At 38.7% G+C, this 16,467-nt stretch overlaps 1 protein-coding gene across 1 annotated transcript in view; it reads left to right on the top strand.

The window, feature by feature from the left end:
• LOC139717050 (probable phospholipid-transporting ATPase IIB) overlaps nucleotides 1–16,467 on the top strand; it is a 43,988-nt gene that overhangs the window by 20,604 nt on the left and 6,917 nt on the right. Inside the window, exons 6-17 of the mRNA XM_071628560.1 lie at nucleotides 1,052–1,103; nucleotides 2,396–2,490; nucleotides 3,503–3,659; nucleotides 6,786–6,952; nucleotides 7,995–8,065; nucleotides 9,523–9,688; nucleotides 10,487–10,780; nucleotides 11,309–11,470; nucleotides 12,539–12,631; nucleotides 13,766–13,849; nucleotides 14,885–15,055; nucleotides 15,739–15,927. Of these exons, the coding sequence (XP_071484661.1) occupies nucleotides 1,052–1,103; nucleotides 2,396–2,490; nucleotides 3,503–3,659; nucleotides 6,786–6,952; nucleotides 7,995–8,065; nucleotides 9,523–9,688; nucleotides 10,487–10,780; nucleotides 11,309–11,470; nucleotides 12,539–12,631; nucleotides 13,766–13,849; nucleotides 14,885–15,055; nucleotides 15,739–15,927 (1,701 nt within the window). The remainder of the gene's footprint in view (nucleotides 1–1,051; nucleotides 1,104–2,395; nucleotides 2,491–3,502; nucleotides 3,660–6,785; nucleotides 6,953–7,994; nucleotides 8,066–9,522; nucleotides 9,689–10,486; nucleotides 10,781–11,308; nucleotides 11,471–12,538; nucleotides 12,632–13,765; nucleotides 13,850–14,884; nucleotides 15,056–15,738; nucleotides 15,928–16,467) is intronic.

Genomic DNA, 16,467 nt, shown 5'->3' with positions numbered 1-16,467 from the left:
GAATTATACAGCACAATCGTGCCAAATGGGTTCCATATGTTTGATGTCCGACTGATACCAGCATGTTAAAGACTTACTGAAAACAAATGGTGCGTTCATTGGAAGCTCTCAAATAGAAGACATGCTGAAACATCAACAACTAGAAAAGCACTCAGAAAGCGCAGATCTCTACCAAGCAGCTAAACTAGCAGCATTTTATGCACATCTAGATACATGCTAAAAATGATCCTATACCCCAGTGATAAATCTAGCATCTCTACCTTAGCTTCTTGCTGCGCCTACATGTAGAGCACACATTTGAGGTGCACCTATGTGCACCTCAAATACACACAGCTTGAAATACTTCATTTGTTGCCCCTTATGATTGAAGAATCTTTGAAAAATTGAAAAAAAAATCCTGGATCCAGATGGGGTTTCAGATCACCATCAAAATGTATTAGTCTGTTCTCTGTGTCAGCATCAACTTTCCTTGAAAATTTCCTCCAAATCTGTTCATAACTTCTTGAGTTGTTTTGCAAACAGACAAACAAGCTAACAAACAAGCGAACAGACAAACAAACAAACAAACCAACGGCAACAAAACCATAACCTCCGTGGTGGACGTACCAACAACAATATAATAATGAAACAGTTTTTTTTTTTTTAAACAAACTTAATTGATAACTTTGGCAGTGCAATTTAGAGTCCTTAGATAGGAATGCAAATGGTACACAAACTAACTTAAAAGTGACAGCACATTTCAGTGTATATGATGTCTTCAGCTGTTTATTAGTATGCATGTGACAAAACTATGCTAATTACAAAGTAACAGTGCATTCACATTCACTCATATTATTTTGGAAGGGGATAAAACATGCACTCATTCTTTTAGTAGTGTCCCATGATAATTATACAGGATTGATAATGTCCTTAATGTGTATACTGTATATGTCTAAGGATTGTGAATGTATGTGTGTGTGTGTGTGTTCAATATGTTTATGTATGTTAATCTATCAGATGTGCACATGTGATGTGTAATACTTGTTTTATTCTTTGCAACCACAAATTCCAGAATCAAAGAGTGCCTGCAGATATGGTGTTATTGCGGACGACAGAGAAAAATGGTAAGTGGTAACCATCAATTTCACGTTTCGGTTAGCAGCCAGTCTAGCATGCTATGAAAAAGTCAATAGGGGCATTGACTTGAGGCAGACATGTGTATCATGCTTCTGAAGATGTTGGCAGAACACATAGTTGTTTTTTTTTTTATATAACATGGAAAGGCACTTATCGTCATTTCTCTCGCACATGAAGTGATGTGTGAGTGAGGGGTTGTTGTTTCGACTTTTCTTTTGTTTCATTAGAGCAGGAGGTCGAAAGGCCAGACATAACAGAGTAGATTTACTTTGAGGGCTTTTCAAAGATCGAGGAAAGTTTCAGCAAGATTCCATATCCATCTGATATTGTGTTACACAGTGTGCTGTCTAAAATTATTACTTTCTTCTTTCTGTTTTGTGGAGAGTATACTTTATACTTTGCAATGAATAGAATAAACATCTGAATGATCTTACATCATAACCAACACACAAGCAGCAAGCATTTTTCCAAAACAGCTGTCTCATCAAGCGTGCACAAAATTCATTGGTGGGAAGGAGATGGGAGAGATAAGCCAACAAATTTGTATATTTGAAATGCACTCCACTTTCCTATTTTTACACAAGAACTGATGCTGAAGATAGCCATGTTATTCTAGTGGGGCAACAGTATGACTTTTCTCACAGACATTGAGAGATTGCATCTTGCATTCTTGTGTAGTACAAGTACACTCAACAATACAGGTATCTTTGTAACTGGTGTATACAGAACATGTAAATAAGCCTGGAATGAGTAGGTGCATTATATGAAATCAGTGCATAAGATGTATGATTGTGTGTAATTCAGTGGGTACTGTGAAAACAAATTTTTGCATGAGTAATTTTTTTGTGCTTGGCCGGTCAAGATGAATTTCATGTGTTTGTAATTCCACAGAATCAAAACATGATATACATAGCAAGAAAATTTTTGTGTGCTTTCATTATTGCGCTAGTTTCTTGTCGGGTGAAATGCACAAAATTTCCACTTTTGCATTAATTCTATTTCTCGTGTACATATCAGATTTAGCATTCGTGTGTTGCATTTGACAGTGCTATGACTTACGAAGAAAAAAAAATGTGTCTGAATATGATGATATGGAGATAACACTACTTTGTCTGAATATGTCTGTTTCTTTTTTGTGTGTTTTGTTTTGTTTGTTTGTTTTGTTTGTTTGTTTTGTTTTGTTTTGTTTTGTTTGTTTTTGTTGTTGTTGTTAATAACATCATTTGGTAGTTCGTATCCTCTTCAAATGTTTGCTTGTGTCCCCTGTTGTCTGCCCTAGGTTCCTGTTTTATACGAACCGACCAGCTGGATGGAGAAACAGACTGGAAGCTAAGACTAGCGGTGCAGAGCTGCCAGAGATTAGCAAAAGATGAAGTAAATAGCTCTGTTGGCTCTTCAACAAAAATTCCCGGGGGATGTAGCTAGGACTCGAAGTGGAGTGCCCCTGCATGTTTATATCTACATTAAAGGAACTTGATTTAACTGTATGGAAAAAGAGTTGAAGTGCTGCTGCATGTTTATATCTACTTAAAGGAACTTGTTTACTGTATGGGGAAAAAAAAAAGTGAAATTAGAGAAACAGCAGTGTCACTGGAATCTAACATTTATAAAGTAATATCATAGAAGTATCACATGTTTCCACCAAAGAGGAATATTGGTCACAGTGACAAATGTAAATTAGTCAGTTGTTTAAGGCAATGTTTAGATTACTGTTGTCTATAAAGGGGATGCGTGAATATGCATTTGCTGAAGCAGCTACTTTGTTTTGTATGCAAGCACAAATAAGGATGTAATAAAAAGTTAAGAGGCTGAGCAGTTGTGGGGCGTGGACTGGCAGATAAGTTGTCGTTGGTGTCTTCAATTGCGTCAGTCTAGTTTTTTGATAGTTCGTTGTGCCCGGTGCTAGGACATCACCAGTAAAAACATCCACAGATGCAATCACCTCACAACCCTCTGTTTCAAAGTCTGACAATATTCAATCATTCTAGCATAATGAAAGAGTGCTTGAATTACCCCTTTCAGAAAATAGGGGAATGATATTACTCTGAATATATGTCAGTAGAAAGTTTAGGGAATGTGTGCTTTTCATAAGTGATTAAAATATGTGGAATTCCCTTTGTATTTTTCATTCTATTGCTGTCCTATAGTGACGTCATGAACTAATGGAGGCTTTTATCCCGTGATGGCGACACTGAAACTTTGAATATGTTTAACTTTTCAACTGAATGTCCATTTTTTCTCAAACATCACTGATGTGTTCTACTAGTATTGCTGCATTAATTCAATCCACATACTGTATATTTGGATCTCATTCTTCACTTATGATGGCTGTTTAGTCTCAATGTAGGGGGACTCTGAATTTCTTGTATTGTTTTATATTTCTTAGGATCTCATTGAGCTGAATGGCAATGTGTATGCTGAAAAGCCTCAGAAGGACATACACAGCTTTGTGGGGACCTTCACCCTCATAGAAGAGACTGGGTCTACGCAAGATGCCCTCAACATTGAGAACACACTTTGGGCTAACACTGTGGTGGCATCAGGTGAGTCTGGTGTTATTCCTGGTGTACACATCCTACACCAAGGAGGACTTTTCCAGAACACATTACACCATTGTATACTTTGCCTTACTTTACTTGTGCATGAAAAGGAGGTGAGACTAGTGTTATTCATGGAGTATCTCACACCATCATGTGATTGTGTGAAAAGGAAGTGAGTCTGGTGTTTGAGTAGGGATCTACACCTTAGAACAAGGGGATGTAGGTGTTCAAATATACTCAGATGTACTCTACACCATTGATAAGAACACTGTGCATTAAACAAGGGGATATAGTGTTCAGGTACACTGTACACCACAGTGTATCAACCTATGTTGTATTAACCTCATCACTTGACATGATGCAGTGCATCAACACTTTTTACAGTGGAATGTGCAGGGTCTTGACATACACATACTTTACTCCAGAAATATGCCATTTATGGGGGATTACTTTATTTACCACTCTGGTTCGTACTTGACATGGTTCTTTTCAGTTGGAATGCTATGTGAGTGTAGCTATATGAAAGAATATTGAGAAGCAAAGTCATTTCTCCCTTTTAGTAGTTCCTCAAAGTTTGACACATGACGTGGACACTGTATGGTACCTACATGCAGATAGAAGTATAATGATGATAATTATAGTGAACATTTCTATAGTGCAATGGTCTATCGAAATCGTGCTCAGGGTGCGTCAATGCTTTAGAGAGAAGAGGAAAAGTATGTGGAGAGTAGAGTTTGGAAAACAAACACATTAATTTCTTTCCCACAAAGTGATACTGTCCTCTTCTATTCAGTCTGCAATGCCAAGGTTGCCACAACATGCCTTTGAATTATATGTTTAGCTATATGCTAATGTGCAATGCTACATTTCTTCTTTGCAAAGTTAAAGGGATGGTATAGTATTGGTGGAGATGAGGACTGAGCTGTGAACTTTTTGCAAGATACGAAGAAACCACTTATGGAATCGTACAGAGCATACCATTCTAAGAGAAAGTCCAAGGTTATTTGATGAAAATAGCTGAGATATCCCAAAACAAAGTGAAAAAAAGTGATCCTGATAAAAGGTGATGTCCCACCTTTAACAAATGTTAAATTCCTCATGGAATTATGTGCACTTTCATATTTCATAAGAGGTTTCTGATTATCTCATTAAAAAAAAAAGATTAGAAACCTGAAGCCTGGCCTCACACAAAACTATACCATTCCTTTAACCCTATTCTAACTGGAGGGGGGGGGGGTCAAATTGCCATTGTGCTTTCTTTAAGCTTCTGAGGTCAAATTGACCCCCCCCCCTCGACGTTTCGCGCCACGATTCCGCAACGCGCAAAGATTTTGCCGCGTCGTTTCGTGACTTTTTTCATTGAAGTCTCCCGCATATTTTGAGACCAAATTTGCGACGTCTAGGTACTTCGTTCTGATGTTACATAATGTTTTGCATATGCATGTCAACCCGAAAATGGCTCTAATTCATGATATCGTGTGCCAATCCAATGCAAATTGTGTTTTTTTGTTAAATTGACATAAATTAGATTATTTCAACTTTAAATCATTGAAATTAATTAATTCTAATGTAGATAAGCTTGAAAGAGTGCCTGCAATAAATTTTGGGAAAAAAACAATAGAAAACAAAAGGTTGAAAAAACAATGAAATACATAAGAACTTAACAAAATATAAAACAAAAGAAATTGATTTTGATTGTGCTATTTTTGTCCCCGCCGAACGAGTTCGAGCAGGGGACTATGAAACGGGCTCCATACGTGTGTGTGTCCGTGTGTCCGTCCGTCCGTCCGTGTGTCCGTCCGTCCGTGTGTCCGTGTGTGCGTCCGTGTGTGATCAAAATCTTCAATTTGCTACTTCTCTGTCATTTATGAGCCAATTTTGATTCTGTTTGCTTTATATGATAGCACTACATGGGAGCTTTGAAACTTCTACTCAGAATTTCAGTCGTGACCTTTGACCTTGACCTTTGACCTATATTGTACATTTTGCTACAAAATGCTACTCCTTCGCCATTTCTAACCCGATTTCGATTCCGTTTGCTTTATATGATGGCACTAGGTGAGGGCTTCAAAACTTCTACACAGAATTTTGACCTTTGACTTCTTTGACCTTTGACCTTGATTTTTGACCTATATTGTACATTTTGCTACAAAATGCTACTCCTTCGCCATTTCTAACCCGATTTCGATTCCGTTTGCTTTATGTGATGGCACTAGGTGAGGGCTTCAAAACTTCTACACAGAATTTTGACCTTTGCCTTCTTTGACCTTTGACCTTGATTTTTGACCTATATTGTACATTTTGCTACAAAATGCTACTCCTTCGCCATTTCTAACCCGATTTCGATTCCGTTTGCTTTATGTGATGGCACTAGGTGAGGGCTTCAAAACTTCTACACAGAATTTTGACCTTTGCCTTCTTTGACCTTTGACCTTGATTTTTTACCTGTATTGTACATTGGCTACAAAATGCTACTCCTTCGCCATTTCTAACCCGATTTCGATTCCGTTTGCTTTATGTGATGGCATTAGGTGAGGGCTTCAAAACTTGTACACAGAATTTTGACCTTTGGCTTCTTTGACCTTTGACCTTGATTTTTTACCTATATTGCACATTTTGCTACAAAATGCTACTTCCGGCGGGGACATATATTACGCACCGCGTAATTTCTACTTTTCCTTGTTTTACAAGAAAATTGTTTAATGTGTCTTGAGGAATTCTGACACAAAAATTTAGAAATCCTTCAGTCTTTTTAATGGATTTACAGGGGAGAATATGATTTCATGCATAAATTTGCATAATTAATTTACTAAAAATAGAAAATCAACATTTTTGGATTGTATGACTGTGTAATCTTGTAGTTGACATCCGGCTCTATGTTCAGGCAAAATTTTGCGGCAATCGCACCATCAGCGGCCGAGATCTGAAGGGGGGGGGGGGTCAAATTGATCCCCCCCCCCCCCCCGTAAAAACTTGGTCTCAAATAAACCCAGTTAGAATAGGGTTAATGCAACCTGAATCATGATCCTTGTTTGCCATTGTGCTTTCTTTAAGCTTCTTTTACAGTTTGAAATAAAAAAAAAGGGTGATAATCACATAACCTCTCTCTGACCTCTGCTCACCCAACAGGGCAGGCACTCGGTGTGGTCATCTACACAGGGTCGGAGACCAGGGCCGTCATGAACACATCCAGCCCAACGATCAAGTACGGCCTGACCGACCTGGAGGTCAACAACCAGACCAAAGTGCTGTTCCTCCTCACCCTGGCGCTAGCCGTCACCATGATTGCACTGAAGGTGGGTCATTCTCTCTCTCCCCTCCTTCTCTCTCTCTCTCTCTTTCTATCAATCTCTCTTTCTTTTAAAGGCATAATTTACCATTTGTAGATGAAACAAAAATCCAGCATTAGTGGTTTAAAATAGTTCCAAGATGTGAGTTAGGGATAGAAACAACCACTGTAAAAATTTGAACCTGTATAATCGATGTTAAGTAATACACAAAATGTGAACAATAGTTATAATAAAAATGTTTTCAGACTAAACTGTCTACAGTTATGGTTTACTGAGAAAAATACTGATATCTCCCTATATTCTAGGCTTTATTGCAGAAATTTTATATGGTAGGATGTTTCGTGGTACAACTGACCTACACATATGCATCAAATGTGATAACTTGAACATTTTTAAAATCACTGCTCCCGATGGTAAACAGGACCTTTAATCTCTCGTTCTCTGTCTTTCAACCTTGCATAGGTCTTGGAATACTTTGGTAGTCATTGCAGTGAAAGCAGTTCTCAATTTGTCCTGTTTTGTGTTTTCACATTTTTAGGATGTCAGGGTAAATGTCAAAAGCCAGTAAAGTGAAAGCACTGGAGCTCATTTTTCAAACTCAAGTGTTTGAATTTTCCCAAGTGGCTCATTTGTTGTCATCCAGAATGATCCTGGTGAAAAGCATGGATAGTCTAGACAAAAAAAAAAAAGGGGGAGACCTTCAAAAGACTACAAAAGTTCATGTTATCCATGAACCCATTGCAGAGTTACATATGATTGCAGAGGGTGTTACACCCCATGGACCTTGTAAAAGAAAGGTATTCCCTATATCTAACTAATCATATCCTATATGCATTTACTCATTAAACAATATACATGTCCATGTGAGTGGTAAGAATGCTGATGATACTATGGTTGTTTAGAGTTATGGTGCATCACAAATTTTACATTCATATTTCTGCCAAGCCATAATGAAGTTCTCACATCACGAATAGATTTTCATGAAGGGGGAAAGAAGAAGGAAAAAATTAGGCTGCTATTTCCAGTGTATGTTTCTTCTCATTTTCAGGGCTTTGGCGGGCCGTGGTTCAGATACTTCTTGAGATATGTTCTTCTCTTTTCATCTATAATCCCTCTCAGGTGAGTGATTAAAGCAGTTCTAGACTGCCTGATGATACTAACAGTGATCTACTCGTAGGTTTTGGATGTACTCCTCAGAGAATATAATGAATTGCAAACAATCATATTAGAACAGCAGATAAATACAAATAAAAGAATGAATAATAGTTTGAGAATATAGTGAATTTCAAACAAGCATATTAGAACAGCTAATGAATAAAGATCTGAAAAAAAATTAATGATAGTTTGATAACTTCATTTGTAACTGTTCTAGAATGTCAGTATTTAATTTGATATGGCATTTTATGGACTGTGCTTAATCATCCTAGGTGATTTATCATAAGTAACTGTTTTTAATGTGATTAATATTTGATTTTATATGACACTTTTTGGACTGTTCTCAGTTATAGTTGTAGTCCTTCAACACTGATCACACAGTCTTGTTTATACCAGTCATCTGCATTTTCCTTCAAATTGATCTGAAATTTGTATAGAGGTACAGATGTTCTCTCCTCCCACATGAGATGTTGTGTAACCTCACATAGACCAAATCAGAGTGATGGCGATTTTCTCTCTCAAGATCAGAAAGAAAAGATTGTGAGGATTTTATGTACAAAACAAGGAAGAGGTCACATGCCAGTGACATCTCAATCAATTTTCTTTTCAGTCGAACATTCTCAGATGAGCAAATAATCCCATTCAGGAGCTGTTTCTATCTATTAAACAAAGATTAATCCCCACGTCAATTTCCCTAAATTCATTGCCAGTCCCTAGCCCCATTTATAGAGGGAATACTGCAAACTAGATTTGTGCATAGAGGGGGAAAAATGCAAATGCTAAACACACACACAAAAAAAATGCAAACACTTGTCTCTACTCCAGATTCTTCTGTAAATCACATTATAGATAATGATAGAATAAAGTGGATATAATTGTTAACATATGATTGATGTGGTAAGCATTGAATGAAAAGAGAATAATTTGTCATGGAAAAGTCAAAGGTATAATGTGATTCACTACTTATCCTTGTATGTCAATCAACTGAAGTAGTAGTAGTAGTAGTAGTAGTAGTAAAAGTAGTAGTAGTAGTAGTTGTGGTAGCTAGTAGTAGTTGTTAGTAGTAGTAGTAGTAGTAGTAGTAGTAGTAGTAGTAGTAGTAGTAGTAGTAGTAGTAGTAGTAGTAGTAGAAGTAGTAGTAGTAGTAGTAGTAGTAGTAGTAGTAGTAGTAGTAGTAGTAGTAGTAGTAGTAGTAGTAGTAGTAGTAGTAGTAGTAGTAGTAGTGGTAGTAGCAAGTACCGGTTTTTTATATTCATTGCACTGTATGAAGAGTATTGAAAATCAACCAGCTGCAATTTAAGATGTTCATTGTGAAAATTAAATGTAGTTAAAGTATTTGCCCAGCCTTTGCCCAGTATACTGTCCTGAATATGCACATGTGGATGACTCATTTTTTTATTTATTTGTTTTTAACTCTACAGTTTGAGAGTCAACCTTGACATGGGCAAGATCGTCTACTCGTTCCTCATCATGCGAGACTCGGCGATCCCGGGCACCGTGGTGAGAACGACGACCATTCCGGAGGAGCTGGGGAGAATCACGTATCTCCTGTCCGACAAGACGGGGACGCTGACGCAGAACGAGATGGTGCGAACGAGAGAATTTTGCTCATTCTTGCTTTCACTTTACGTCCTATGCTGTTATTTGTGTTTGCCTGTGTGTACACTGCAGTATTTAGGTATACAGGCATAGGCAGTTTTGCTGTGTTTTGTATCAATCAGCAGTTGTTCCACATTATTTTTCCCGTTCAAAACTTTGGCAGTTTTGCATTATGTGGATATTTGTCTTTACAAACCCTTAATTGGTACCTCATTCAACTTCATGATGAATGTGGTGGCCCAGGGCAAACTACATACATCTGTTAGTTTTTTTGTTGACTATGACAGTGATAGTTTTCTTTATCGACAGCCAACATATGACAGTGAACTTTCCAGCACCATAACAATAGTGTAATGCATCCTGGTATATACAATTATCAGCAAGTGCATGTGGGGTAAACAAAAGGTTTAGTACAAAGATTACAAGTCTTCAAATAAAAGGGAGGAAAGTGTGTTTTGTCTAAGGGGATGTGGAATGTTTCGTAAGGTGGGGGGGGGGGGCCTACAGGCTGAGGGGGGCACTGCGGGTCAGTGGTACCCCCCCCCCCCCCCCCCCCCAACACACACACACATTAGATGGGAAGAGTCTAAGGACGGTACCTTCAGAAAGTATGAGTGCTGTGATTTCTTCCAATTTTTTTTCTGATTTTTTTTTCCCAGACTAAAAGTGGAGGGGGGAGGCTACACCCCGCCCCCCCGACCTATGGGTTCCGCAGCCTCCGCATCATTATGAATAAATATATTTGTGGATGAAGTGTCAATTTATGACTTACCTCCTTGCACCTAGGTGTTCAAGAAGCTGCACCTTGGCACAGTCGCCTTCAGCAATGACAGCTTGGACGAAGTCAAAACGCACCTCCTGTCCGCCTACTCCCAGACCCCCGGCAGCGGGGGCGGGGCCACGCCGGCCCGCAAGTCGGCCGTGAGGCGCACGGTGGTCACCCGGGTGCTGGAGTCGGTCAAGGCGCTGGCCCTCTGCCACAACGTGACCCCCGTCCAGGAACAGGAGGCGGATGGCCTGGTCATTAACGACACACGGGAGGAGGACAAGATTGTATACCAGGCTTCCAGTCCAGATGAGGTACGGTACTTAAAGGGAAAATTTTGCCTTGTGTGTTTCCAACTGTTTCAAAGATCAGATGGATAATTCCAACTAATGCCTTGTTTGATGTGCATGGTACATGGTCTCCTGCCAGAATGAGACTGCTGTATCTGTGCATGCATCATTGCCAAAGATATCTTTGCTTTTAAGGGGAGATGACTACAAAATATTTCCACTTTTGACCCATTGAGGACAGTCTGATTTTGCTGCAACACACATTTCCCATAGACACTTGCCCAAATACACTCGGGACTCATGCTCAACTGGTTAAAACATAATTTGAATGACAAAAACGTGGATGTGACACTGAAACCGGAGAAAACTCTTACAAGTGCATTGGTACTGAAGCATGGCATGTAGAGGTACCATGAATTGAATGCTAATGGTAATTCATAAAAATTTCATATAGCGAAAAAGGTCGCTGCCTTCAACTCACAAAAGTTATCATGCCGCAAAGATTTCTGGTTTTACAGTACTTGACATCAACTCTGCCATTTTGGTGTCCAGGTCGCCCTGGTGACGTGGACGGAGACGGTCGACCTGACCCTCGTCAAGCGCAACCTCAACTCCATGGTGCTGCGTACCCCAACAGGGCAGCTGGACGACTACTCCATCCTTCAGATCTTCCCCTTTACGTCAGAGACCAAGCGCATGGGGATTATTGTCAGGGTGAGTTCTACTCAACCCTGAAGAACTCTAGCTTCTTTCAGATTTAAGCCATACCCTCATTTTTTTCCCCCCTATAATATTTATTCACTTGCATTCAGATAAAACCAAATCAGCAATTCAGTTTGGTATTACTGTAGAACATAACAAAAATAGTTCCTTCAGTAGCATTTCTTCTCTTGGATATACATGTACAAATCAACAAAGGTAACAATAATTGAGACACACATTTCAGTTTTCATTGTAACAAATTGAATGAAAATAGTACAGCAAATTACCACTACCACCCCCAAGAATAGAAAGATTTAAGTATATTTTATCTAAATTATCATTCCATGACCATTCTCTTTGTCTGATTTACCCTTTCCATTGAACATGGTGTTGAATTGAATTATAAATTTCATGTGGGCAGGGACTGACATGCCATTAACATCCTTATTATGATAAAAGATCCCACCTATACCTCTGGATTCACAGCATCAAGTGTGGCCTGACATTTCACATTGAGCATATCAAATAGTGTAAAAACAAAACAAAACAAAAACAGAAATGTTCATTTCCTCAAACCTGATTATGCAGAGTACCAGTTATTGGAAAATATCAGATCTGGACAATAATCCTTTGGTTATCTTGTTCATCTTATGACTTTTGATCTAGAATTTCATTATTTCAAATTTTGGCATGAATCACATATATGTTGCAGTAAGCAGAAAATGTTGCTGATGATGATGACTATTGGTTGTATGATTATACAGTCTACATCAGTTTGGTAGAGATTCAAACCCAATTTTGTGCAGGTTGGGGAATATTGACCTAAAGGTAGCTGATGAGGGAGAAATCCAGTAAACCTTCAGGTTGAATGAAACAGAGGAAATTATTTTTTCCAATGTAGAATCATCCACACAACTTTGCCATGACACGTTGGCATTCAAGATTGTCCACTGAAAATTTCCAGAGAATGCATCGTTCATCACAGAATGGCAAGAGGGTGGCCTGGTAGGTAAATCTTGTGTAAGTCAAGACAGGATTATTGCTCAGTTCGATAATTTTTCTTTCATTTAAATCTCACAGGAGGAGAAGACGGGTCAAATAATCTTCTACATGAAGGGCGCCGACACGGTCATGAATTCCATCGTCCAATATAATGACTGGCTTGAGGAGGAGGTACGTTTTACCCAAGTCTCATCATGTATGTTTATTAAAGGCATTATTCACCATTTGCAGATGAAACGAAAACCCAGCTTTAGTGCTTCAAAATAGTTCTAATATGTGAGTCAGGAACAGAAACAACCAATGTAAAAATTTGAATCAGTATTATTAATGTTAAGTATTGCTAAATGTACAAAATGTGAACAATAGCTAAAAATAAAGGGTTTCTAGACTAAACCATCTACCGTTATGGTTTACTGAGAAAAATTGTGATATCTCCTTGTATTTTAGGTTTTATTGCAAAATTTTTGTATCATAGGATGTTTTGTGATACAATTGACCTACACATATGCATCAAATGTGATATCTGAAACATTTTTTAAATCACTGCTCCCAGTGGTAAACAATTTCTTTTAACCTTATTCTGTACAAGGTATTTTGATGCATGGCACCAATCTTTTCAGTGGATAAGGCCCTTGATTTTAATTTCATTAGCAGTCAACGTTTTCTCCGTGTCATCTGTTTGAATGGAGAGATGGTTGAAAGATATTGGGTCACAGCATATTAGGTATTTTGATATGGTAAAGTTTAGAAAATTGCAGCACACATGGAACTGAGAATTGCTCTTCAGATACTCTTCACTGCAAGATTTGCAGGATTTCTGTGTCTTTGCTCTGAGAACGTCACAGTGAAACTTGAAAACCAGGAAACATTGAAAGACTTCCAGAGTGTAAAATGTAGACCCTTAGCCTATCTGATAAATAGTCTGATATAAAATTGTTTGGGTGATTTTATTGAATTTTTTAGGAAACCATGTATCGATGCAGTTATAAGTTTTGATAATTCTCCCTGGTTTCTTTGAAAAGTATGGTAGAAAAGATATTCTATGATGGTATGTCTTTATTTACACAAGAAGAAAAGATATTTAGGCAATAAAGCTGTTGAAAACTGCATAATATCCAATGATATCGAGCCAGTGGAGTAAGGAGTCAATAGAGACCTGAGCTTTTGATACTAGCAGAATCTTCGTCAGAGGTCATTTTGCCTCTGACAAAGATTTTGCTAGGATTGAAAACTCGCTTCCTCTTGCTCCAGGAAGGAAAGAAGGTTACATTTTAGTGAGAATTTTATGCATCCTCTTTTCTTCAGAGTGGCAATATGGCGAGAGAAGGCCTTAGAACACTGGTTGTTGGCAAGCGGACACTGACCGAGGAACAGTATACAGACTTTGAGGTTGGTCCTTCGTTGATTTCCTCTTTTCAAAATCCCCAGTGCAATTTGATCTTAGTTAATCAAGATTTGAAAGAAAGCCGTCAAATGTTATTTCTCATTATTTATTGACAATACTTTACCGCAGTTGTCAGGTTTGCATTTGACTATACAATTCTTTTGTAAACTACACTTTTTTTTCAGCTGATCCTTGCTATTATGAAGAAGAAATGTATGGCAAGAATATCGATACTTCAGTTTTCCCCCCAACCATAATCTTGATTTCACTTTGTGTTATACCCTACACATATAATATGCATTATATGCATTGGCATGTCACGCATACATGTATCACAGTATCAACTCACCTTTATTGCGTAGTTGTTGCTCAAATCCAGCTGCTGCATTTACCCAATTGTTGAAATGATTGTCACTGAAGGGAAAACGTAAAAGTAAAATCTTTATAATTTAGCAGAATTCCTGTGAGAAACAAATCATAAACTAGAATGTGGTCTAGAATTAGTAATACAGGGTTCACACGGGTCATGGAAAACCAGGAAAGTCATCTAATTTGGCCTAGTCTTTTTCCAGGCCTTGAAAGTCATGAAAAATTGATGTTTTCATCAAAAGGTCGTGGAAAATCATGGAATTGCAAAAATTATAGAAGTTTATCTGTTGTTTGTGTGAGATGTGTATGTATTCCCTTTGCTACGCCTTCATTTGAGATCAAATTTTCAATTTAATGTATTAAAAAAAGAATTGTGTAAAAGTCATGGAAAGGTCATGAATTCTGTCTAAAATGTTCATGGAAAGTCATAGAATTTAATTCATGAGAAAGAGTATGAACCCTGTAATACAACTGACTGTCTAAACAAACTTGTATGTGTTTCCTATTCATGGGAGTTCACACATTATTTCAATATGCCTTCATCAAGAAAAGCATCGGAATCAATTTCAGCCCAGAAGATTCATCGTCAGTGATGCATTTACATGTTGTTCACATGAGAAAAATGTGGAATTACTCCTTGCATCATTTCTCAACCACCCTGCTCCCTATAGAACCGATACACACAGGCAAAGCTGAGCATAGTGGACCGGCCAGTCAAGGTGGCAGCTGTGGTGGAGAGCATCGAGAGGGACCTGGAGCTCCTCTGTCTGACGGGGGTGGAGGACAAACTCCAGCAGGACGTCAGACCGACCCTGGAGATGCTCAGGAATGCAGGCATCAAGGTACATCAGCTCTGGGATTAGCACCGGTAGAATGATCAGATGATGACACCACTGTGATTATGGGATGATGATGACAGGAGTGGTGATGGGGTGATGATGATAATGATGATGATGATGATGATGGTGGTGGTGGTGGTGGTGAAGACGATGATGGTGGTGGTTGTTATGGTGATCGTGGTGGTGATGGCGGTAAATGGTGTTGGTTGTGATAATGATGTTAGTAATAGTGTTGGTGATGATGGTGATGGTGGAAATGGTAGCAGTGGTGATGATGGTGTGAATGATGATGGTGGTTGTAATGGTGATAGTGATGATGGTGATGATAATTATGGTGATGGTGGTGGTGATGATGATAATAATAGTGGTGTTGACAATGGTGGTGATAAAAATTATTCTAATACGAAAATTATTCTAAGTGTCTTTTACAAAACTGTTCATTGCCTAGATATTTTAGGTGTAAAACTGATGAACTTGTATGATATTATGAGCTTTATATCATTGAACATTATCTCAGCTGGCTAAATATTATGATTTCCTTGTCTGTTGAAGAATTTCATGAGAGTGAGGTTGAGATGCTGTTCTTAAGAAAAAAAAAACAATAACAAAGCCTATCAATTTTTGGAAACATGTCAACAAATTTTATCCTCAATCTGATATGCTGTTGAAAATCTTCCTCCTTGAAGATTTGGATGTTGACGGGTGACAAGCTGGAGACGGCCTGCTGCATCGCCAAGAGCTCCAAGCTGGTGTCCACACGGCAGGACATCTTTGTTTTCAAGAAGGTCAGCAACCGGTCGGAGGCCCACTCGGAGCTGAACTCCTTCCGGAGAAAGAGTGACTGTGCCCTGGTCATCATGGGGGAATCCCTGGAGGTGGGTGCAGTCTGTTGGAGGAGCGCTGTGGTCTAGTGGACCAGGCTCTGGACTCTAGAACTTGAGGTCCCTGGGTTCGAATCCCGTCTGGTGCATACGTCTGTGGTCAAGATGTTTTGTTCACTATGTCCCTTTTCACCTTTTCACCTTTTCACCATTTCATAAAAGATGTTAGGACGGCAAATCCTGCTGGAATGACAACTTCCAATAGCAACAGCCAATCAGAAAGCTGGATTTTTGTCATTACCATGACAATTGCCATTCCAGCAAGAGTTGCTATCATATCAACTCTTTATGAAATGGGGCCCTGGGATAATGATAGAGGCAAGGTCCCTTTGAAAATCGGACCTCACGTTCAACAAGCTACCCATGGCAGAAAGGACCATATGAATTATGATGATGATGATAGTGATGATTAGGATGATGACTGTTGTTGACATCAATAGCATGGACATTATTACTAGAATGATAGTAGATCGAGAGATGATTTTGTCTAAAGTTTGCTGGTATCAACATTGACTGTGACTAGAAATAGGCAGG

This window comes from Diadema antillarum, unplaced genomic scaffold, assembly GCF_040938485.1.
Source record: "Diadema antillarum isolate AM-2024a unplaced genomic scaffold, OU_Dant_1.0 scf00000071, whole genome shotgun sequence".
NCBI classification, from domain to species: Eukaryota; Metazoa; Echinodermata; class Echinoidea; order Diadematoida; family Diadematidae; genus Diadema; species Diadema antillarum.
Note: the sequence above shows the minus strand (reverse complement) of the source record. Positions and strands in the feature narration are given on the sequence as shown.